We start from the raw sequence: 24,518 nt of genomic DNA, 5'->3' as shown, positions 1-24,518 counted from the left end.
TATCTTAAGGGATCACCAGGTATGAGGATTATTTACAGAGATCATGATCATTTGGTTTTGTCAGGGTTCACAAATGTTGATTGGGTTGGATCACCAATAGATAGGAGATCAAGAACAAGATATTCTATATTTTTAGGTAGTAATCTTATTTCCTAGAAGAGCAAGAAACAAAATGTTGTGGCTAAATCAAGTGCAAAAACTGAGTATGGAGCCATGAGTCATGCAACAAGAGAATTAGTGTGGCTCAAGAGTCTTCTCCAAGAAATTGGGATTCTAGTGAAGACTCCTATGCAATTACACTATGATAATTAGGTCACCATTCATATTGCATCAAATCTAGTTTTCCATGAGAGGACAAAACACATTGAGGTAGACTACCACTTTGTTAGAGAGAAGATTCAAAGTGGTGACATTGACACACCATTTGTGAAGATGGGAGATAGTTAGCTGATTTATGGACCAAGGCTCTACATCGTTCTCAGATTGACTTTATCACCAACAATCTGGATCTATATGATATATATAAACACCAGCTTGAAGGGGAGTGTTGAAAGAGCATTACTTCGGGTGTACATGGGTGGCAGGGTAGTTAGGTGATTTTATCTTAAAATAAGGACACTCCAGTCCATTGTTTTTATTAAGGGCACAGTTGTAATTCTGCACTTTATTTAAAGATTAATACAAATCTAGGCTGACTGCTAAGAGGAGATTTAAGACATTCTAATCTCTCTCTCAACAGTTCAGTGGTTTCTCTCCTCTCTTCTCTTCTTTCCTTCTTACAGCATTGTTTCTTGCTGTTTAGAGCATCTGTAATACCATATTTTAATGAAGACCCAGCACATAGCTCCAAAGCCTTCGGAGATAGACCATTGACTTGTTGTCGAGAAATATAGAACTAGAAACTTCATCTGGGATCCGGGGATAAGTGAAGGGCCTCATGGCTGTTTGATTTAGAGAGGTGTTGGAAAATAACATAGCAACTTTCTGCAAGGTATTCAGTTGAAAGTGGGTGCTAGGGATAGGATTAGACCTGTTCACAGACCAAGCTTCAAGCTCGTCTTTACACTGTTTTGGGCTCGGGCTTTAGGCTGGGCCCATTCAAATTATGGAAAAAGCTAAGCCCAAGCCTAGCCCATAAACAGATCTAAATAGGATCAGTTTTTGGAGAGATGTCTTGTGTAAAGATAGAGCACTAATGAAAAGATTTCCTTCTCTCTTCATTTTAACTGACAACACGTATGCAAGGGTAGCAAATTTCTTCAGGCTGGTGTAGTATCCTGGTTCCATCCTTTAGATGACTCTTAAGTTACTGAGAGATAGAGGCCTTGGTATCCCCAATCAGGTTACTTAACAGCAGAACTCAAGAACACAAGTCCTTCAAGCAGCGCGGTGTAGCTAGGGGGGTGCAAGTCAAAAAACACTTCAGATATGGAGTTCGTGCAGGCAGGTCAGTGGAGGAGATCCTTGAAGATAGAAGCAAAAAATCTCCTGTTCGAAGAGATGAGAATTAAGGGGAAGGTAAGCCTGAAGGTAAGAGAAGCGAAAAAGGGTACAATATTGCTGGAAGGATTAGAAGTGATCGAGTGGCTAAGAGATTTCATAGCTGGAGCCTGTTCAAAAGGTAAGCAGATAAACTGGCAGGATTGCAGTACATTAGAAGGGAGAAGATATGTTGTTGAATGTAAGAGGAATAGAAAGGGGTTCTTCATAGCTTTGGCTGAATTCTTTGGTAAGGGACAAAGGCAACTGGTGTGTCTACCAACAGGAAAACAGAACCAAGGTTGGGGGGAAGTTGACTGGTTGCCCAAAGAGTTCTTAGCTCAAAGAGTAGCAAATGAGAAAAAAGCCTCCATAAGGGAGGAGAAGGTATATCTCAGCAACAGCAGGGTAGAAGAAGGGACAGTGGTCATGGCAAAAACAAAAGGCCATTGCAGAATGGTGGGAGGTCTAGAGAGAGAGGAGTGGGATAGTAAGCTTGTGATACAAGCCAAGGAAAAGGTTAATGATTGGAGGAGGGTAGCTGACTTATTGGCAACCAGGTTGAAGCTGAAGAGTGTCTTCATAGTAACCCCCTTCGATAATTGTAAAGCCATCCTAGATCCATTAGAGAATGATTTGGAAATATCAGCTATCAATGTTCAGGCTGAGTTCGGATCATTCACAGTCTTCAAATGGAATCCTATATCCAACTCCAAGGAATTTTTTGTCAAAGATGGTGTAGTGGTGCGTGTAATAGGCTTGCCATTCCATCTATGGAAAAAAGAAATAGCAGTCTATAGCTGTGTTGTGTGGAGGAATCTTGAAAGGTGCTTTCTGGGGAGATCTTTACTCAGTAGCAATCCTGCTAAGTGGTGTGAAGCCAGAAGACATTCCACGAAAGGTAGAGGTACGAACAGAGGGGAGCTTTGTCTCTGTGTGGTTAGCTTCCTCCATTGAAGCAGTGCTGTGGAAGGAAGCTCGTATTGTAGGAGGGGAGAAGGAGGAAGAAGAAGCACTATGTGGACTTGTGAGAGTGGTTAATTCAAATGGGAAGGGATGTTTCACTAAAAAGGGCCAACAAATTCTGGGAGGCCAAAAAGTTTTGGGGCAGTTGGAAGGTCAAACCTGGAGAAAGCAAGAAAAAATTATGACAAATGGCAGATCCTTTGCGCAGGTGGTGTCAGGGGAAACAAACAAAAATTCACTAGTTTCGAAAGGGAGAAGGCTGAACAAGCAACCTCAAACAGGGAAGGTTGCTGGTTCGACCATTAAATCAGGGGGGCGTGACCTTTTAAGTGGTCATGTGGGACGAAAAGAAGGGCCCAATCGAGTGGATCCACTTGATGATGGGCCGGAGAAGGCATCTCAAATAAAGGCTGTAAAGGTGGGCTCCCATAGGCTTCAGCCCAAGGCCCATTACAAGATAGATGGGCCGAGGGGTACTTTAAGTAAGCATGTGACTGGGAGGAGGGACGAGCTGATAGACAAAATTAAGCGTCTATCTTCTTCTACCCCAAACCCCTCCTCTCGTTCGAACAGTTCAGGCGCAAAAAAATCTCTAGATTCGCAATCGCGAGGCTCTCTACAGTGGGTCCCATCCAACCTGGCGAACCGTCTCTCACTAGATAGGCACAACCCGAGATACCTCAAGCCTAGTGATGAGAACAGAACAGGGATTGAAGACTGGTTGAGTGAACAAAACAGCAATGACGATTCTGATAGAGACGAAACGCTAAGTCTGGGAAGTCTGTCTCCGAAAAGCAACAATGATTTTTTTGAAACAGAAAGTCTGCATACAGAGCTGTTGTTTTTAGAGGAAGAGATTGAAGAGGCAGGTGGCGAGAAGACTAGAAATGGTGAAGAAAATGGTTCTAAAGCTGTGAAAACTCTTCCTCCCTTCGTCGAGGGAGCTGACCCTGAGTCTAATGAACTACAGGATGTTGGTGGAGAGGGACAAGAATCGGTTGTGAGGATGGATGCAGGTATTCCAGTGTCAGAAACACAGAGAAAGGTCTTCCAAGTGGGTAGGTCGTCAGGAAGTGATTCTTTCACCATGTCTACTTCACAACCTTGTCCAAAAAGGGGAAAGGCTTTAAAACCAGTTGCCGCCTGTCAGCAAGTCATTTCCAGTGATTCTAGTCCTACCCCCGTTCTATCAGGTATGGGTGTCAATTCTGTTTTAGGTACTGACTTGTTTGCTCTGCCTATAACAGATATCCCAGCTTCCCATCCTAGAGGTTCTGATGCAAGAGAGAGAGTGATAGTGGAAGGAGGAGAGAGGGTGTTGGAAGGAAGTAGTAAGGGGGAGGCGGACAGAATTTGGGAGTTGATCTGTACAATGATGGAGGAACAAAATAAAAAGGAAGGACTCGGAGAAAGATGTTGTAGCCAAAATAAGTGTGAGCAGGGTAAAATTCTTCCTCAGACATTGGCTGGAAATGATGGAGAAAAGAAAGAGGATGATTGTTGTATTAGGAAAGGGGGGAAAAAGGAACAAATAAGAAAAAAATATCTGAAGTGGAAAGGCTAACTTCAGACATTGAGGGGGATTTAGAATTCAGTGGTAGAGGGGATAGGAGGAAGGGCCTAAAATAAGGAGAATATGGCCTCTTCTTGGGTTCTTTTGCTACTTTGTCTCGATGAAAATTATTAGCTGGAAAGTAAGAGGGTTAGGGAGTGCAAGGAACAGAAGGGTGATCAAAGACCTACTCCGAAGGGAAAAACCTGATATTGTTCTGTTAAAAGAATCCAAATTGATGGAATTAGATGGGAGATGGGTGAGGAGTTTTTGGTGGTCTAGAGGTTTAGGTTGGAGCTCGTCTCCTTCTTGGGGAGCCTCGGGGGGGATTGTAACACTGTGGAGGGAGGATGTGGTGGAAGTAGTGAAAGAATTGATAGGTGAATTCTCAGTTTCCATTAAGTGCAAGAATGTAGAGAATGGGTGTGTATGGGTTTTAACCAATGTTTATGGCCCTAATTCCTATAGAGAGAGGAATGAGATGTGGGAGGAACTATATGCAATTAAGGGGCTATGGGATGGTCCTTGGTGCCTAGGCGGGGATTTTAACGTCATTAGATTCTCTGATGAAACCAGTAATCCCCAACAGGTAATCTCAACAAGCATGAGGAAATTTAATGGTTTTATTGAAGATTGTGATCTAAAGGAAATACCTCTGCTGCAAGCCAGTTACACTTGGTCCAACCTTCAAGAAACCCCTTTGTCCTCGAAGTTGGATAGATTCTTATTTAACCTTGCCTGGGAGAATAGTTTGGAAAACTTAGTTGTTAGGGCGCTACCCGGGGTCACCTCCGATCACTGTCCTATCCAAATAGGTACTGAGTCTTTTCCTATAGGACCCAAACCTTTTAGATTTGAAAATATGTGACTTACCCATCCAGATTTTGTGAAAAAAGTGAAGGAGTGGTGGGGTGAGGAGGAGAGGGGGGTAAGATGGAAGGGGATCAAGTTTCACAAGAAATTAAAAAGGTTGAGAGCCAAAATAAAAGAGTGGAATAGAGATCAGTTTGGTAGAATTGAGGAGCAAAAATTGGGCCTAATCTCTCGAATAGAGAACTTGAATGTAAAGGAATCTCACAATGAGATGACCGAGGAGGACAGAGTGTTAAGGAGACAATTAAAAAAGGATTTGGAAGAGGTGTTATTGAGGGAAGAAATCAGTTGGAGACAAAAATCTAGACACAAGTGGATTAAGGAAGGCGATGGGAACACTAGATTCTTCCATGATTTGGCAAATGGGAGACGAAGAAAGAACTTGTGACCAAGCTAGAGATAGGAGAGGAGGTGTTTACCAACCAGGATGACATAGCCAGAAAATTTGTGGACCACTTCAAATCGATTTATAGAAGGCCTTTGAGAGAGAGGACAGTCATGGAAAGGGTGGATTGGCCAAGAATTGATGGAGTGGCAAGGTGGCTGGAAAGGGATTTCGAGGAAGAAGAGATTAAGAAAGTTGTCTTTCTAATGGATAGATCCAAGGCTCCGGGTCCAGATGGCTTTACAATGGGTTTTTATCAAGACTGTTGGGAGGTGTTGAAAGAGGATCTAGCTGAAGTCTTTAAGGAATTTGCAGACAATCACACTATAAGCCCTGGAATTAATGCCACCTTTTTGGCCTTGATACCTAAGAAGAATGATGCCAACCACCCAAAAGATTATAGGCCTATTAGTCTAGTGACAAGCATCTATAAAATTCTGGCTTAAGTGCTCTCATTGAGGATCAAAGCAGTCCTCCCTACCATCATTAGTGAAACCCAGGGGGCTTTCATTCAAGGGCGACAAATAACAAATCAAATCTTAATTGCGAATGAGTGTGTGGAGGAAATGAAAAGGTCTAGTAAGAGAGGATTCATTTGTAAATTGGATCTTGAAAAGGCCTATGATTTGGTGGACTGGAAGTTTTTATTGGAGGTTATGCAAAACTATGGACTTGGGGACAAGTGGTGTAGTTGGATCTTTGGGTGTATCAGTACTTGTCACTACTCTATTCTGGTAAATGGTACGGTGAGAGACTTTTTTCCAGCTTGCAGGGGTGTCAGGCCAGGGGATCCACTTTCACCCTTCCTTTTTACCTTAGTAGTTGATGTGATTAGTAGGATCATTACTAAGGCTGACAGCAAAGATGCCATTAGGGGTTAGAGAATAAAGAGACACCAAGTCCCCGTCACCCACCTTCAGTTTGCAGATGACCTAATGATTCTTTGTGAAGGTCTTAGTGAAAAGGTAGCAAACCTAAAGGAGATAATAAAAGGATTTGAAAGTGTCTCTAATTTGAGAATAAATCTGGAAAAGAGCTGCATAGCGGGTATAAATTTGGAGGTAGGGGAGGTCGAGGCTATTGCGGAGTGTCTTGAGTGTTCCACCTCTGCTTGGCCTATGTCATATTTAGGGCTTCCTTTAGGGGCAAATCCTAGGGAGAGTAGATTTTGGACCCCAGTGATAGAAAAGTTTGAGAAGAGATTAGCCTCATGAAAGAAGAACTATATCTCTTTAGGAGGGAGAATTACCCTAATAAGAGCTACCTTGGCTAACTTACCTACCTATTATTTGTCTGTCTTTAGGATACCAGTTAGGGAAGTTAGGAAACTGGAGAAGTTGATGAGAGACTTCTTATGGGAGCCGAGACAAGAAAAAAAGGATCACTTGGTTAATTGGGAAATTGTGTGCAGAAGTAAAGAAGAGGGGGGCTTGGGAATTGGGAGGGTAATTAGAAAGAATCAAGCTCTGTTAGGGAAATGGTTGTGGAGATGGCCTTTGGAAAGAGAGAGATTGTGGCATGAGGTGGTGGGAAGCATTCATGGGAAGTCAGAGAACGGATGGGATGCTGGTGTATCGAGGCAAGCTAACCTAGCAGCACCGTGGAAGGCTATTCACAACACCCTTCCTCAATTCCTCAATTTTATCAGGTATGAAGTTTGTTCTGGCAACTCTGTTCTTTTTGGGGAGGATATTTGGGTAGGAGACTCACCGTTAAAGGACTTGTTCCCTTCGCTTTTTTCTATTTCTTTGTACAAAAAAGAGGTGGTATCAAAATTTGTTTCACCTTTGGGAACACCCTTAGATCCTACTTGGGATTTTGGGTTTCGTAGAGGACTTAGGGATGCTGAAATTGAGTGTCTTTCTATTTTGCTTGGTTGTCTTAATCAGGTTTGTTTGGATCCCTCCAAGCCAGATAAGAGAGTTTGGACTCCTAGACCCAATGGAACCTTCTCTTGTGCTTCTTTCTTCAAGTCCATCTCTCAACTTTCTACTCACCAACCCTTTCCGTCAAAAGAAATTTGGTGTAGGCCAGTCCCCCCAAAAATTATGGCTTTTTGTTGGAAAGTATTCCATGGGAAAGTAAACACTTTAGACAAACTAAAAGAGAAGACCTTTTCTCTGTATTTCTCCTAATTGGTGTATCCTCTGTAGAACTCACTGTCAGGATTGTTACCATCTACTAGTATCTTGTCCCTTTTCTGCAGACCTTTGGGCTTGGCTACTTTCGTTGTTTGGGGGTAGTTGGAGCCTACCAGCAGAAGTTCACATGCTCTTCAACCATTCTACCTTTTAATGGCCTATAAAAATAGGGAGAATTATGTGGAGATGTGCTCGTGCTGCTTTGACTTGGACTCTTTGGGAAGAAAGGAATCTCAGAATTTTTCAAGACAAGGAAAGGAACAGCCAAGATTTGAAAGACTGTGTGTTAAACAGGGCAATACATTGGCTGAAGACCTTGGAAATCTCCCATCAATTCTCCTTTAATGACCTTTGGAGAAATTGGTCAGCAGTAGCGAGGTGTTCATCTCTAAAGGACAAATCAATTACAAGCTGGTCTCCTCCACCCGAAGGCTCAATAAAGTTGAACTTTGATGGAAGCAGCATGGGTAATCCAGGATTATCCGAAGTGGGGGGTGCTTTGAGAAATGAGAAGGGAGAGATTTTGTTGCTCTACTCAGGCCCCTTGGGAATTGGGAACTCCATCAGGGCAGAACTTTTAGCTGTTGTACAAGGGGTGCAATTTTCAAACCAGCTGGGGGTACAACACCTAATAATCGAGGGGGATTCCAAAGTGGTGGTGGGTTGGTTGAAAAATTCTGAAGAGGCTATGTGGCAATACAAGAATGAAATGAAGAAATTTAGTTGGTTGACAAAGAATACGTTGATCACTGTACAGTGGGTGGGGAGATCAGCAAATACTTTGTCAGATGTGTTAGCTAAGCAAGGGGTAAATAGAGAAGAATTATTTTGGGCTCAGTTGTGATTCCTGTTTTTCTTTCCTAGTTTACTTGTAAGATTCAAGGAGGGGCTGCAGCTCGTGCTTCTCATTGGGATGATGTATGAACTCACTCTAAAGTTGCTTCTGAATCAATAAACTTATTATTATTCATCAAAAAAAACAGCAGAACTCCAATACCAGATCAGGGGAGTTACAAGGATTTGGAGATGGGACAGTTCAAGGAACTTTTCTACCAGGTGTGGAGCTGCATGCCTTTTGTAATTTGTTAGGAAGTATGAAAAGAAAGAAATAGAAGAATATTTGAAGACAAGACTCAACAAAGGGATCAGATTGCTCTTTTATGTGGGAAAAGGATTATGAACTGGGTTCTTATTCTCCCGGATTTTGAAGGAGTTTCAAAGGAAAATCTTGGTGCTAATTTTTGGTCTCTTATTGAGTTGGAATCAAGTAGCTAGTCTTGTCTTTTTATTTCTCTTTTTTTGGACGTTCTCTCATTTTGGCTTTTTGTAAGTTATTGGAGGTGACTCCTCATCAGCCTTGCTGATGTACTTTTCTTTTTATTTATAATGACTAATCCACGGGCAACAGAAACTTGGGTACCACACGTACCTCCGACAGTGTCCCTAATTTGAACTGCTTTACTAGGCAAGTGTCTCACTCTCACCAGAGATGATCTTCAGAGAAAAGGTTTAAGTCCGAAATCTTACAGCTCTTACTATGTGGGGAAGATAGAGCAATAGCAGATCATTTGTTCCTTGGATGCCCACTGGCTAGAGGGATGTTTTGCAGAAGCATTAACCTCAGATGGTGCCAAACGAGATTATTAAAGGGCTACCTGAAGGCTTGGAATGTGGATGGTCTTAGTAGAAGGGGAAGAAAGTTATGGAGTACAATTCCTGCAGCAATATCTTGGTGTGCTTGGAAGGAAAGAAACCATAGGATTTTTGAGGATAAGGGATGCTCTTCTGAAGAAGTAATGAGAAGGGTGATTGGGTCAATTCACTTTGGCTATCTGTGCAGGAGATGCTCAAGAATAAACTTCATCAAGCATTTTTTTATTCTGTGCAATTATTTTTCTGAACATATCAAAGCCAGAATGATTATGTCTGGCTGTTCTTTTTCTATAGTGACTCACTATACACGGATATACTTGTTCATGGTTTCAGTATATAAATGAATACAATACTTGACCCTTTTCTTAAAATAAAAAGAAAAAAAAAAAAAAAAAAACTCACCTAGCAAACTGTATAGCATGTGAACCACATAGACTTTGATTTTTGAATAACAAAAAAAAAATGATATGGCCAGCATTTAAGTACTTAGTTTATTTCCTCACAATGAAAACCACCAAAATCGTGTCTCTTACTCTAATATTAACAAAAAGTTTCCAAATATGCAATGCAGAAGCCATCAGATCTCTAGTATCAAAAGCCACCAGTTTAGCAGACACCAATCAAATACTTACCTGGAAAAACTGATTCCAGATGCTGGTCTTTCCAAGGCTCAAAGGATGCTCTCCATGGGTTATTTCTGATCTTGGGAGCAAGCCACTTCCTTCGCATGATTCATTGTTTTCAATCCCAGCAGATTTCTCTATCCTCCTAGTGACTTCTGACTGAGTAGCCACAGAAAAATTCGGACAACCAAGATGTTCCAAAGGAAAATACAAAAGAATAAAAAATAAATAGTTAAAGAAAGCTGCACATTCACTTAACTGCAACATGCAGTAGACTTCTGTTTCAACCAATTTGTAAAAGAAAGAAAAGAAAAAAAAGAAAAGGAGACAACAAATAACAGAACTGGCTTTACCATGTTTACTAATGAACTCACTATCTAAACATGCAGCAAGTTGGCAGTAAAGGATACAGTTCAATGAGAGCAAGCTTACCTCTTCAGTAATTGGTCTAGCTGAAAATTATACCAGTTAAGAAAATGATGTCCATAGTCCATACAAGCAAGACTAAAACTTTGGAAGTTAATAGAAAATTTGATGAATGACCAAATGTGTTCATACAATATCAGTGTAATTCTTGGGATATGACCCATTTAGGAAGTTCTCAGTGACTAACGTTTAGCCATCTTTTGATTGCAGAATGTTCATCCTTGGAATTGACAAAGGAACACTAATCATTTTCTTTTGTTAAATTTTACATTTTAACAATCATCATAATCGTGTTCGTGTGATAGCATTTTCAAAATTACAATTAAATAGGCAAACTGCTATTTTCTTGCATATCAGTGGTAGTAGTAATGTCATTGTCAGTAGCAGCCAAAGAAATCAATTCAACACTGATAGCTTAACAATACCCAAGATTATTTGCAGGATCTTTTTTCTTTTATGGTGAAGATGACTTACAGGATTCACCAGAAGCTCCTCTTTGAAATTCTTGTATTGTGATCTCTTGTTAGCTAACTCGGATAACCATAATCCACGATCATTAGGCAAATATTCCAGCAAGAGCTGTCCACCAATGAGGAAATAAATTGGATCATATCAATTTTGTCAACTCTGACAAATGAAGAAGACCAAACAGTACCCTTTTTCTCCTTATTGAGTTTAGTTTCAGATTTTATGCGCTTTTTGCTCTTCTATCAACTACGAAGAGAAAAAAGGGAAAAAGGAAAGAAAACACACACACACACACAAACTACCGAATATCCATAACTCAACTAAGAAGCTCAATAAATTCCCATTAACTACTGAGAATTACAACAACCAAAAAAAAAAAAAAAATCTAATGCGAACCGGAAATTAATCAAACATCAACTGAAAATCGCGACATTACAGAGAAGAATCAACACCTTCCATATGGTAGGACGAATTCCAGCACCATCTGGTATACCCTGCGATGCCAATCTCCGCAATCCATGCATATCTATTGTCTTCTTCGAGAGCTAATTGCAACACGATGGAAAATCAATAAATTCAAATCAAATACTTCATGAAGGACCAAAAAACCACAAAACTGATGAGCTCTAACCTCTGCCAAGAGTTGGGTCTGCCTGGAAATGTCCTCGGTCAAAGAACTGGGAGAGTTCCTGTGATCGTCTCCGCGGGGATCTGTCATTTGCGGTGTTGACGGCTCTTGAATTATAAGTTTTGGAGGAGGCTGGGGAAGTGGGGGTTCGACCCGGGGAGGCTCAGCAGCGGATATGGTAGGGGTGGATGATTTCGGAGAGCATTGATGGAGACGTTCGTCAACGGGTGGGGATTTGGAGGACCAAAGAGTGCTGTTCAGCCATTCCGGCACGCGCGCCTTCATCATGAACAAATAAATCTTGCTCACGCCGGCTCACCTGAGCATTTCTCGGTTACAGTGGATTTCTAGGGACTAGGGTATCTCAGATTCTCAGCTTCTTCACTTTTTTCAGGTTGTTGTCTTAACGTGGAGAGAAGAAAGAGGAAAACATCCGATCAAGTGACTTGTGCAGTTGCAACTTGGCAAGGCATAATTTTGTTTGGGTTTTTTGTTTATGCAATTTTATTAAATTGCTTAAATATCTCTGACACTTTTTACAATTGACAAATGTTATCCTCATTAATATCAGTTAGCAGCGAGCAATGAAAGCAAACAGTTGGGATGGATTGGGTACATAATTTATTTCAGCATGTGTGGGTCAGCAGTTGAGATGAAATGGGCTGCACATGACGGGTTGGAGTGCATTGCGCGCAAAGGGTGCAGAACAAGTGTAACGCAGCAATGCATTTCCCTGCATTGTAACTGTTCGACGAAATGGCAAGGGCGGATAGCCATGTGGGTGCCCAGCGCGTGCATAGTGCATACTCCCTCCTGCCTACCCCGCCCATCCATCCCGCACGCCCCGCTTCCCTACCCTGCTCACACCCGCCCATCATAAGAAGCTTTTACGCTTACCTCAATGGTCAGGTACAGGTAAAGCCCGTAAAGAACACGAATCTCACTGCAAAATCCCTCCCAAACTCACTGTGCAAATAAAAAAAAAAAAAACTTGTTATTCTAGCCGCAAGCTCTCGTCCTAGCTATAGTGCTTTTATCAATAAAATAACAAATTCACATTAAATTAATGAGAACAATAATTACAGCACTGTAGAGAGAGAGAGAGGTAGAAAGGCTTAACTCTCGAGAGAGAACAAAATAAAAAATTATAATACAGCCCAAAATATTTGACCCCTTCCCACCCCCTACTTTGCTGTTCTCTTCGCCCACTGAAATTAGATTTCCAACCCCCTAGCTTGCCATTTAATTTCCTTTCTCTCATTAGCAAATTTTTATAATCCATTATTTTTTTTTTTTTTTTTGTAGCCAACTTAAAACCAATTTAGAGTCACGTTCAACAATAAGCTTTTGTATATCCAGCTCCCTTGCCTTCCTTATACCCTCCAATACCACATAAACCTCATCCCAGCTGTTGTTGGGGTTTGGGTTTATAAACCCTATTCGGAGGTTTAGCAAGTAGACAATAACTTAAATTACTTTCCAATGATTACCATAGATCTCGCATGGGATTTTGCGGCAGTTACTGGAGATCTTGTGGAGATTTACAATGGTCCCCTTTGGTGTCTTTTATAGTTTTACCCTTCAGCGGTGAAAGGTAACAACAAAAATGGTGAAATGTGCTTGCATCTTTTCACCTAAATATACGAGGGCAAGAAAGATATTTTGCCCTCATAGAAGTTTCACATACTCACTTAACAAAAGGGCATTAAGGTCTTTTTCCTTTTCTGTCAATATCTAACAGGTTTGTCCATTGTCAAAAATGTTTGGGGTACTTTAAGTAATTTCTTAAACAGTATGGTAGGTTTGTGTCCATTTGCTACACCATAAGGGCAGTTTAAGTATTAACCCGTTTATTATGTGCAATAAACAAATGCATGCCATGACTTGACTGCCAAATATAAATTAATTGAGTGAAAATTTTGGTTCATTTTTGTTTGGGTTTTTTTTTTTATTTTGCTTCCGGTTCTAGTTAGATCTCTTACCAAAATGATTTAGGGTAAATTGTTGAAACCTCCCTTATACTTTCAAACAATTGCATTTTGCGCTAAAAGCACTATCATCCCTGATTAACATCACTGCATTTATACCCTCTTCATTATTTGACTTTAGAATGTTAGTCGAAATTATTGATGTCATCATCTCGATATTTTTAAACGTTGAGATTGCCCTTAGATGAAAACATGTGGTTTTACACTAACCAAAATACCCTAAAAAGAATCATCTATATCGTGCTTGAATAGTGAAAAATTTTTCAAAAAAAATTTACAAGTAGCCTCTGAACACATATAAGTAAAAAGGCAAAATTGCAAAAAAAAAAAAACAAAGAAAATGATAAAAATAGCCTCTGAATACATAACCCAACACCCCACTCACATGGGATTGGTTCGCTAAGTGGGCTGAGGTGGCAGCCTTAATCCTTGACTATAAATATCTTTGCCTAGGAAGAAAAAGGATTCATTTTCTTCCTTTTGAGAGAATCACATTGCAAGAAACTCTCAGACACCAACATCGAAGATTGCAAGCAACCACAAGCTCCTGCAAACTCCAGCAACTGCAAAATCAAGAGAGAAGAAAGAAGAGAAAAGTTTATTCATTATCTACAACACTTGGATTCAAGTTCTCCAAAGAAGGCCAAGCCACCACAAAAGGGACCTTCTTAGAGAAACATCCTTCACAGGTGATCAAGCGCGAAGGCCGAAGTGAAAAAATCTACACTAAATCTCCCAAAGCACCAAAATCAAGGAAATCAATATCAACACTTCAAGAAGTACGAGAAATATGCCAACGACCCTTGTCTTCATCGAATTCGACCGTTAATCAGAGGTTGTTCACGTCATTGAGAAGAATTCAAAGAGAGTTAATTCCCTTGTTTGTTTTCTTTATTACAAATTTATTTTTTGTAATTTGCTTCCATATTTTGTGTTAATTGAAATATACGAAATTTGTATCAACAAATTTCTGGCATGCTCGGTGGGACGCTCTCTTCCTCTCATCTTTTGAGTCAACAACTACAACATTCATCCAATGGCTACCAAGAAGATTGTGACTTCCTTTAACAAGCCCTCTGGTGCTCCCGATTCTTCCTACAACCGTCCTATCACACATGCTACGACGAAATCCAACAAAGCACAACTATGTCTTTAGTGGAGCTTCCAACACGAAAAATCACTAAGGCGACTACTCTACAAAAGGAAAGCCTCTTCAACTCTCCATACATTGATGTGAAAGGAAAGAAACACTTTTTCCCAAATGACCAATCCAGCACTACATCGAGGACGTAGTCTTACTCCTTTCCATCACACAACTCCTAGTCTGCTTTTAGTGGCGTCATACCGGTGATGATGGCAGAAGTCACAATGATGGAAGAACGAATCCAAAAGATGGTCGAAGCCATTGACAACCTTAAGAGCTCCAATGCTGAGAAGGATCTCCAGATTGCCTTCTTGATTAACAAATTGGAGATACAAAATTGTCAAGCAAACTCCAGTCAAGGACATTCTCACCCTCCAAGATTCACTCCTCTAACAACTCCCAACCTCCAAGAGCAACTGAAGCAGCAACAAGATGAGCATGATCGAGCCACAGTGTAAAACATGATGCAAGACACCACCCAAGTCTCAGTCACTTCTTTGACGGTGCAACATATCTAGTACATGATCGTTGACACCATAAGGCTCAATATGGAGGAGCTCCACAGACCTCTCTAGTGTATGCCAAACCATACGCTTGCCGCATTAATGAGATGCGCATGCCAGTCGGCTACCAACTTCCTAAGTTCCAATAATTTGACGGAAAGGGCAATCTGAAGCAACATATAGCCCATTCATCGAGACTTGCAACAACGCGGGCACCTATGGCAACCAAATGGTGAAGCAGTTTGTTTGCTCCCTCAAGTCTACAGCATTTGATTAGTACACCGACCTCCAGTCTGGCTCCATTGATAGTTGGGACCAGCTTGAGAGAGAATTCCTCACTCCCTTCTACTATACATGACAAACCGTTCGACTTCTAGAACTCTCCACTACAAGGCAAAGAAAGGATGAGTCCGTCATCGACTACATTAAGCGGTGGAGAAACCTCACCCTTCAGTGCAAGGACCAAATCAGTCAATCCTCTGCCATAGACACATGCATCCAAGGGATGCATTGGGGACTACTCTACAGCCTCAAAGGGAACATGCCTACCACCTTCGAAGAATTGGCTACTCGAGTCATAACTTGAAGATCCAGATAGCCTAGCATGGGAATCCCCAACTAAGTGATCATCGTGAAAAGAATAAGTCAAAAAGGACCTTAAGACCTCCTCCTCCAAAGGAAAAGAAGTCATGAATACTACCGTTGCACCAGTTAAGATCTCTAGCAAGAAGAAGAAAATGGAGATCAAAGTGAAATCTTTTGCAAACCAATGCCAAGAGAAGTCTAGGCCTACTCTGAAGGAACTAAAAGAGAAGGAGCATCCATTCCCTGACTTTGACGTTCCATAAATGCTTAGCCAGCTACTCCAATCAAAGTTGATTGAGCTTCCACTGCCCAAGCGACCTGAAGAGCAAGGACAAAATACTTCATCCCACATAACAAGGAAAGATTGAGTTAGATATTGGTGATAATTTTGCTACTACTAATGTCACTATGGTGACTTTGGGGTATTTTGACCTAATACCACTGTAACCCTCTACAGGTTCTTCATCATCTACTCAAGCTACAGTGAGTGTCCAAACCTCAAGGAACTCTGCACCCACAAAATGGAAGTCAACACCACAATACAACTCAACAGATTCTCCTTAAATTATGGAGACTAGGGGCAGCGTAACTGAACCCCCAACAATGGCTTTTCCTATAGTGTCCCTCCCGGAGGGGGCAATTTCTATCCAATTTATTGTTGATCAAGAGGTGACCACGGTTTATGCCTATCCTGACATGCCAATGTTTGACAATCCCAACATCACAACACTCTATGAGTTGATGACTGATAACTTGGACTATTGACAAGAGTAATCTATTTTGGAAGATGAGATAGAAGATGGGTGGTCGACCTTCACCAATATGTGGGGTGTCAAACAAACTAATATTTGTCATGTTCAGGGCTGAAACTAGGAAGAAATTCCCCTATATATTTCTTGGTAATTGATTCATTTGGCCTAGACATATTGTTGAGATCCAAATGTTATTTGGGATGTTGCAGTTAGATTAGAATATTTACTCTCCATGATCTGATAAGCTTTTTGTAAATCTCAATGGGAAGAGGATCAGATTTGTTACATCTGCTCCTAGCATCCCTTACAAGTCTCACCAAAATCATAAATCTTCCCAACAATTGATTTTCTTGAATTCTATCTACCATTAAAGAAATCTTACACAACTAGTCTAAATTACAACCCAAAGCATGGATCACAGATTATCCCTCCTAAGATTCAAAATACAGTACTGACTTGTAGGTGCTAACCCACATAAAGTTGCACTGCTACAATGGTTAAATTTGCAATGTTAAAAGTTTATATTCCCAACTTTTCAATTTTATGATCTACTATTGCTCCTAGCCTGACTAACCTGTGTCAATTCTCAACCAAAATGAGTTTCTTCTACAAGTTCCTTTTGTACTCATCTAGTTGCGGAATCACATTTTTGTGAAAGAATCTTCTTTTTTCACAATAAAATAGTATGGAAATGAAATAAACTTATTTTGATGATGTTAGTTCCTGGCATCTCCATAAATTCCTAGCTAAGCTGACATAGGAGCTATTAGTTTCTATTTACCCAAAAGTTGTGATAATGGTGTATCTTATGCTAGCAATAAACACAAGCCTTCAAAAGGTTTCTGTCCATTAACCACCTTACTTGTGTTTGCATGAAGCTGTTCTTTAGGAATGCCACTCATTATTTGATGTTCAACGTACCTTGAATTTGCACATTAAAGTGTTGTTGAAACTAATGCATTCTTTGTGTACACTAATTTCTTTGTTGAGTCTTCACTGTCACTAGAGTTTGGCCCTACTTGACCTAGATCTTTTTATTTAATTTATTTTCTTTTGAATTGAGTTGACTTATCTCAATTGCACTGTTGTTAATAGTCCCAAGCTGGCCACATCAAAATGAATGGAACCTATTTCAAAATATTCGTGCAAATCTCCTTGCATAATGGATTATAATAAAACTCCAAAGTTATCAGACTAGTCTGGTTCTGAGGTGCATGGGTCCTCTGTCTTTCGGCACAACTGTCTTATATGGTTTATTCATCAAAAAGCAAAGTTGATATGGTACCATTAAGCCTCAAAGAAAAATCCCTTTTGAATTCAAAAGCTTGATATCACAGTTGATATGGTACCATTGAGCCTCAAAATTCATATTTCATCCTTTATTTATTGGGAGAGGGGATAGCTTCTACGTTATTTATTGGGAGAAGAGTACTATTTCAAAGCAAAATCCATATCCATATTTCATCCTTTAATTTAACCAGGTTGTTTGGAAGCAACTTCAGTGAGGGCGACTACACTCACTTGATGTATTGGACAAATCAATAGGCTGTTTTGCATGAATTCAACACTAAGGGTGACTACACACTTGATGTATGCATTGATGTAAGTAAATGAAATTAGAACTTGATCTTTGAAAAAATGGAACCAGCAGGCTTTCCTCTAAATGGTTCTTTGAAAAAGTGAGTGAAATTGGAACTTGATCTGTTGGGTCACCATATTCACCATGCCTCCTAGTTTGATTTGGTGTACAAGAACAACTTTGATACCACCTTACTAGAGAGATGGCATCTTATTGGCACTTGGTAACATGTGGATTTACTCTGTAGTTTGTACATAGTCTTTAGTACCACAAAAGTGTGTGTGTGTGTGTGTGTGTGTGAGAGAGAGAGAGAGAGAGAGAGGAAAAGAAAAAGAAAAGTGCTTTTCTTTTCCCTATGATTTGCTTGGCTTGATGGAACCTCCACCAATGCTAATTTGCCACATTGCCCTTGACCTTCTGTCTTCTTTGTAAGGCTAAAAGGCCATTACCCAGCGTTGGTTTGTTATTGTATAAGCAGAGGTAGAAAGATAGAAAAACTAAGGCCAAAATCCACCATCTATAGACTGAGGGAGGACAACTAGGAGATTTTAAATGATTGAGAACACGACAAGATAAACCCCAAATTCTAGTTCTCCTCTAGTTACTTGCCACATGGTAAGAGGGAGTCAACAAACAAAAATAAGGACATTAGCAGATTCTAATATCCAATTGAACTAGATATTTAGGTTGGATTCCAACAACCTTTCTTCTCTTAGTAAATGTTTAATTGCTCGATAACAACCCCTAGGTATGCAACATTTGATTATGACGATACCTGAGTAGTTAAGTGATCTCTCTCTACGTGAGTATGTCTTTGTATCTAATTTTATGTATGCATTTTTTTTATCACACTCTCAAAAACAAATATATTCGGTTCTAGATATTCTTAAGTTCTAAATTGATCAAATGGATTTTAACCATTTATTTGTATTAGTCCTTTTTCTTTGTGAAGGGAGGAACAATAGCCAATGATCCCAAAAGACAGTGTGTGTTAGGTAGTTAAAAAATAATATCTTTTTTGTTTTCATTTTCATTCAGGGTGTTGAATTTATTTTATAGGAAATTTCATGGGTTCAAGACAATACTCTATTTAGATGAGTATAATTTGTAAGTCTAGATTAAAAATATAATTCATAAGTCTACACATTAGGGAGTAGCCCATCCCTCAAACCCTTGTGAAGGTGGGATTCATTCTCAAGTTTCTGCTACAACTAGCCATAGACCTTACCAACCGTAAGGTTTCATCTTAGGTTGGCTTTAGTCCCAACTTGTAACTGTAAATGATAAATTTGAAATCAAATAGGCTCTTAGAAGGAAGACCTTACAAACTGAACTCCATTGACCCTTAGCTTTATCCAAGGCTTTAATGTCATCAAGATCAGCCTTGGACCAACCCACCATGCTTGAATGCTAAATTAGGCCTGAGAATGAAGAGCTTACAGCCCTTTAAAATACAGGTCCAAGTTTAGTAAGTTGAGTCTATTCAGCATGTCTAGACTAAATCAAAGGCCGGTGTAATTATTTTATTATGTAAAATATAAACTTAATAAAATGGAATTGGTATGAATGCTAGGGCTGCAAATAGTAGTCATGTTTTATGTCTAAAAGAGTAGATTCCATAGACAATTTATAAGATAATATTTCTTGCCTCACGAAGAGCTCAAGTACTTGAAGCAAAGCCAATAGTTCTGCCCTCAAAGAGATTCCATGGCCCACTAGACCTGAATAATTGATAATTAAATTGCCATTATGATCATTAATAGCTCATTCATTACTGAAACATGCTAGAACCCTAGGATAATCTTCACCTATCAACACATTCAGCTAGGATTCCTTTTGAATGAAATAGGTCCAGTAATTTGGGCAACCCTTGTTTTTGATAAATGGGAGCAAGTGTGGAAGACACAGTGTTGCCCATTATTATATATGGAACTATAAACTAAAAGAAAGGAAAAAATAATGTTTTTGGTAGATGGGAACATGCATAGAGTTAATTAACAGTCTAATAACAATTAAATATGAGAGAAATAGGACCATCCTTGGATGATACATGGAAATGATACAAATTACAGAAAAAGGGTGTTTACATAATTACAACTGAAGTACCAGATGGTGAGAGCAACATCTATATATGTAATTTTATTTTAAGAGAAAAGGCCAAGCGTGTACACTAGTCAGTACTCACTAAAGGGTGTTTACATAATTACAACAGAAGTAGCAGATTGTGAGAGCAGATCTTTAAATTCATTCCATTCCTTTGCACACACACAATATATATTCCAAAATTTCAGTACTTTTAATAAAATTCCCTAAGCTAAGGGGGTACTTACATTGGCCATGCAGCAAAAAATTGTAAGTTAGCATATAATGTGTCTGTATTATTTAAGTACTATAAATAAACATTTCAGTTTGTCTAATGCTTCTTTGCAGATGGTCATCTGCAATATGGCCAGTGTGCCTTACATGCACCTTTCTTTGTCTTACCCCCATTTCTACTATAATGTGTAGCATGCAATACAAAAAGAAATCAGTCTAGTGGTTCACTTGGTCAATCCAAGGTTTTCATTGGATAGGTTACTAAATTGCTTGCATCTTATTCTATTTTGTTGGGTTCCCCTTGTGCCTCACAAAATCTATTTTCATTAGTCTTTCCCTTATGCTCTTATAGTCTTCAATTTGCATCAAGTCAATCTTACTATTCATTTCTTTGGACTTATAGTCTTTCCCTTATGCTTTTATATTATGCACATTTGTTTTTTTTTTATTTTTTTATTATTAACTTCATTTTTTATTATTTGATGATAAAAGAATGAGATCAATTACAGCACGATGTGCTAAGCAACTCATATATAAATTAAGCTAGTCCTTGCTACCTTGCCTACCTTCTCTCTCCCCTGCCCTAATACAAGCAGAGTTCAAATTCCCTAGGAATAATCCCATTTAAAGTAATTTATATTTTTCACATTGGAAATATTTTCTCGAAGCTCTTGGCTGATCTTTAGGTTCAAATGAGCTCTTTCAATTCTCTCACCAAATAACTTATTTCCCTCAGTGTGTCTTTACTGCCATGTTCTATGTTAATCACATTTGATTTCATTGCCAGCTTGATATTTTCATCTGTATGTCACATTGACAAGTGTCTATGTTTAAGAGTCAAGGCACATGATCACTTTCTTACATTCTGATGAACAGAGGTCTAGGTGGGAACATCCTTTTATGCTATTTCTAAGCTTCCTTATCAGAACAATATAAAGTTTAGTTGTCTATTTTCTGCTTTTTGTTCACCAAAATTATTAAGTACGTATAGATGAATTTTCTAGTAGTGTATTGCTTTTCTTATTCTAGTCATTAACTAGTTATTAATTATTTCTAAAACATTTTATGAAGTGTTTAACAAGCCATCTTCAAGAGAGTGGTATCTAACGCTACCACCTGAACTTAGAAGGAAATGCATTAGTGAGATCGTGGGTAGACAGCTTGAGGCATAAGAGATTTTTGTTTCTTTTTATATTTCCTTTACTTGAACATGTTGAACTTTGTTTCTTATTGATGATTTCTTTAGATGCAACTTGTTGAATTGATTTTGTTGCTTTAGAGATAACTTCATAAATGAATTTTAGTGAGATTTTGGATAGCTTCAAATATTTTGTTTATTCAGAAATAACTTGATAAATAGATTTTTTATCACATTGTATATGATATTATTTTTATCGATTATTAAACATTGACATGTATTCAAATAGGAATGGATGATATTATAAGTTGGGAGCAGTTGTTGCATACAATTGTAGCAGTTGTACAGGAAGACAAACTAAAACATATTAAAATGAAAATTCTTGTATACATTAGCGGAGAAGCAAAACGATATTATTTCCAAGACACCTTATCACGATAACATATTAACTAGATCATATTATTTTATATAATGCCATTTTAAATAATGGTAAAAGGTATTTAAAAATGTTTAGAATGCCCCCACACATGTTCATCAATTTGGTAACTTCTTTAAGATAAAGAGGTTTAGTCAAAGATAGTCAATATGTTTCTGCTGATGAATAAGTGGGGATGATATTGAACATAATTAGCCACAATAAAATCACTTTGAGATACAATTGATCATTTTCAACATTCAGGGGAAACATTATCTTGACACTTCAATTCTGTATTGAAGGTCTTATGTGGATATGGAAAGGAGATTATCCGACCAAGAGACTTTAATGTTATTCTGACTAAGATTCTAAATAATTCCAAGTATTACCCATGGTTTAAGGTAACAATCCGCAAATTTTATTTATTTAATAATAATTTACTTTTTATTAAATTGCACTTAAATGCTTGTATATATTTTTTATAGGTGTTGGTGTGATAGATAATACACATGTTTATGCAAGTGTACCAACTGTTAACCAAGTTCCATTTTATTAAACTGCACTTAAATACTTTTTACACTCTTGTTTTTTTTTTTTTTTTTTGCATTTCATGTATTTTAACAGTTTTACCATTTAATTATGGCATCCGTGGTTTAATGCGTTTGGCCTAAATGGTTGAAGTGGAGACTTGAGATCAATTCCCCTACCATTAGGATTGGATGAGTTATGGGTATGGGGATGGGCTACCCTTGCTTGTGTAGCCCCATAAACCAAAAAATGGCCATAGATAGTTGAATTGTTGACCCACCACAAGTATAGAAAATCATTTTGTTTTTGGTCAATTTTAAAATTTTGTATTTTATTTCTATCATTATTAAAAACCATTCTTATTTTTCACATTTATTTTTGTTTAATATGATGAATATATAGTACTAGAGATGTGCTCAATTTTTTTACAAAATTTATGTACTTTTTTGTATTTTTATGTTTCTATTTATCAATTAATTTTGACATTATGAATTGACTCATTTGATCCATGCATATGGTTGGGCTGATAACTTGCTTACCTAGATAATAAAATGGTTTCAGTTTTAGAGCTTTGAAATTTTATTTCATTTACATCATTAATAAAATAATTCTTTTTTATCACTATTTAATACAGATAATATATAACATTAGAGATGTGTTTAGATTTTTTTTTTTGTATTTTCAATAATTCTTTCTATGTTTTTTATTTATTTAACTATAACATCATGGGTGGACCCATTGACTCACCACTCACATAATAAAATAGTTTCATTCCTAAGTCAATTTTAAAGTTTCTATTTCATTTCCATCACTAATAAAAATACTTCTAATTTGTCATATTTATTTTATTTAATATGATAAATATTTAATATTAGAGATGTATCCAAACTTTCTATAAATTTTCTTTATTCTTTTTATGTTTCATCTATAAAATTTAGTATTTAATTAAGACATCATGGATTAACCTATTTGACCCAAGAAGCTGAGTTACTTACCCATGACTAGGGAAAACAATTTTATTTTAGGTTAGTTTTAAAAATATAAGTTTTTTGTATTTTTAAAATTATTCTCCATGGATAAAATTAGTGTAATTTAATGTTGAGAAAAAAAGGTACGTTGCATATAAAATTTAATGAGAGAAAATATGAGTTAATATCTTAAATATGAGACTTGATAAGAGATAATAAAATGAAGGGTAGTGTGAAATCGGAATCGGAATGGTCCATTTTGACTTCACTTGTTTGGTTGGGCAGAATCGAAATCCCATTCTCATTCCTGGTGGAATGGCATTTCCCCATACGAGAGAATGGCCATTCCCTCCCCCTCCCTTGGGATCATTCCAGTGAACTCTGATTTTGATTCCAATTCCCGATCAAATTAAATGGGTGAAAGGAATACACCATTTTGATTCCAACTATGAACCAAATGGACCTGAGGTAATATTGAAATTACAATTATTATAATAAAAGGAATCGGAATCGGAATGGTCCATTTTGACTTCACTTGTTTGGTTGGGCAGAATCGAAATCCCATTCTCATTCCTGGTGGAATGGCATTTCCCCATACGAGAGAATGGCCATTCCCTCCCCCTCCCTTGGGATCATTCCAGTGAACTCTGATTTTGATTCCAATTCCCGATCAAATTAAATGGGTGAAAGGAATACACCATTTTGATTCCAACTATGAACCAAATGGACCTGAGGTAATATTGAAATTACAATTATTATAATAAAAGGAACCAAATTCAAAAAAGAGATATATTTTAATCAATAAAACTCTAAAATTTGTAGGCAACTATTCCCACTTTTATGGTAGTATGAAACTATAGATTAACAAATGATTGTTTTTTTATAAAAAAATATTAATGAAAATTGAGCTACTTGACATCAAGGTTTAAAATTTCGATATGATACGCTCAATACAGAGTATCGTATCTTTGAATGGCCAATACAGGGAATGCGAGGAAATTAGGTCTTGTATACCTTTTCCCTTGTATCAGTACCATATTGATACAAAACAACAGCGTATCAACTGTTTCGGTACCGTATTGGTCGATATGCTACCGATACGGGGTCGATACAACCCCAAAACAATATGGGTGGGTGTTAAAAGTTTGAATGGGTGAAATATGGCCTTTTTCTCCCCAAAAAAGCCTTCTCTCCCTCTTAAATCACTCCAAATCTTTGATATACTTGCCTAGATTGTTAGATCTACAAAAAAAAAAAAAAAAACAACAACAAAAACACATCAAACGTGAAGATTTGGGAAGATTTTTGAACTTTTGGAAAATATTGCGAAAATAGGTGAAGTTTTCAATTTTTTTCATTTAATCTCATTGATTTGTTGTTTCTTTATTGTTTAAATTATTGAAAGTGT

At 38.2% G+C, this 24,518-nt stretch overlaps 1 protein-coding gene across 4 annotated transcripts in view; it reads right to left on the bottom strand.

Annotated features, from left to right (window-relative positions):
* The window catches only part of LOC148865309 (uncharacterized), a 36,717-nt gene extending 24,516 nt beyond the window's left edge, over positions 1–12,201 (bottom strand). For 3 of the 4 annotated variants that reach the window (XM_088978794.1, XM_088978797.1, XM_088978795.1), the window contains exons 1-4: positions 11,198–12,053; positions 11,019–11,111; positions 10,573–10,677; positions 9,682–9,831 (exon numbers count right to left, since the gene is read on the bottom strand). In XM_088978794.1, the coding sequence (XP_088834920.1) occupies positions 9,682–9,831; positions 10,573–10,677; positions 11,019–11,111; positions 11,198–11,482 (633 nt within the window). In that variant the 5' untranslated portion in view covers positions 11,483–12,053. Of the gene's footprint in view, positions 1–9,681; positions 9,832–10,572; positions 10,678–11,018; positions 11,112–11,197 lie in introns of all 4 variants that reach the window. The other variant, XM_088978796.1, reaches the window with a different exon arrangement.
* Positions 12,202–24,518: the final 12,317 nt, after the last annotated feature.

This window comes from Nelumbo lutea, chromosome 3 (assembly GCF_056320005.1).
Source record: "Nelumbo lutea isolate HS-2025 chromosome 3, American lotus-T2T, whole genome shotgun sequence".
In the NCBI taxonomy this organism is placed as follows: domain Eukaryota; kingdom Viridiplantae; phylum Streptophyta; class Magnoliopsida; order Proteales; family Nelumbonaceae; genus Nelumbo; species Nelumbo lutea.
Note: the sequence above shows the minus strand (reverse complement) of the source record. Positions and strands in the feature narration are given on the sequence as shown.